Here is a 1026-nt window from a genome sequence, read left to right on the forward strand (position 1 = left end):
CTGCAAGAAACCAGCATCACGTCCGTTTCGCTTACGGCCCTCAGCAATCTCTTGAAGGTTCGTGCATTTATGAAGGCTCAACTCACTGGCAGTCCTATCCTCACACAGCCTTTACATTGTTTATAACGTTTCCAGAAGCCTAAAATCACTGGATACAACACCACATGCACTTAGTGCACTACCTATACAACGTTGACAACGATTCCAGAATGCTCAATTTATTGACAAACTACTGGAAACGTCCCTGCCTGCCGATCGCCTAGCCAGGGTTCGAGTCCCAATGCAGAAGTGGCCTACTGGAAACCTCCCTGTCTAGCGATCGTCGGACCGGGGTTCGCCCAACCTCGATAATTTCTTGTAATGTCTGCAACCATCCTTGTGAGCTAAGGATGCGGGTTTTGGAGGAGCCTATAGGTCTACCTGCTGAGTCATCAGCAGTAATTGCCTGGCCCTCCTTGGTCCTAGCTTGGGTGGAGAAGGGGTTGGGCACTGATCATATGTTTATATTGTCAGTCTCTAGCGCATTGTCCTGCTCGATAATGCAATGTCACTCTCCCTTGCCTCTGCCATTCATGAGCGGCCTTTAAACATTTAAACCTATTTACAATTCTATCCGTCTGACCGTGTAAATTTTGCCGTCAAAACAACTGTTTACAATTTACGCTTAAACAAAGTTATATAGAGTTTCTTTCATGTCTTTCATTTCAGGGTACTATTGCAATACACGTGATGATAAACTGAAATCTGTACTATTCATAAAGTCATTTCCTCTTCAGTATAAAGTAGATAAATACCACTATTTCTGTTTTCTCGCTCCAGGTTCCAGAAAGAGAAGAAGAGGTGAGAAATTTGGTAAAGAGTGGAGAAGGAATGGAAACGCTGGAGAATCTGGCTCAACACATTGATCCATCCATCTCGATTAAAGCGAACAAGATTATAGAATCCCTTGAAGAGAATGAGCAAAGCGAAAAGGAAGAAGAAGAAGAATCCTCCAATGAAAACGACTCGGACGCCAACGACGAGTAG

At 44.1% G+C, this 1026-nt stretch overlaps 1 protein-coding gene across 1 annotated transcript in view; it reads left to right on the forward strand.

Annotated features, from left to right (window-relative positions):
• The window catches only part of LOC137644789 (uncharacterized), a 21220-nt gene extending 20194 nt beyond the window's left edge, over positions 1-1026 (forward strand). The window contains exons 13-14 of the mRNA XM_068377685.1: positions 1-57; positions 820-1026. The exon at positions 1-57 is cut by the window's left edge and continues 126 nt beyond it. Coding sequence (XP_068233786.1) covers positions 1-57; positions 820-1026 — 264 coding nt within the window. The remainder of the gene's footprint in view (positions 58-819) is intronic.

This window comes from Palaemon carinicauda, chromosome 8, assembly GCF_036898095.1.
Source record: "Palaemon carinicauda isolate YSFRI2023 chromosome 8, ASM3689809v2, whole genome shotgun sequence".
NCBI classification, from domain to species: Eukaryota; Metazoa; Arthropoda; class Malacostraca; order Decapoda; family Palaemonidae; genus Palaemon; species Palaemon carinicauda.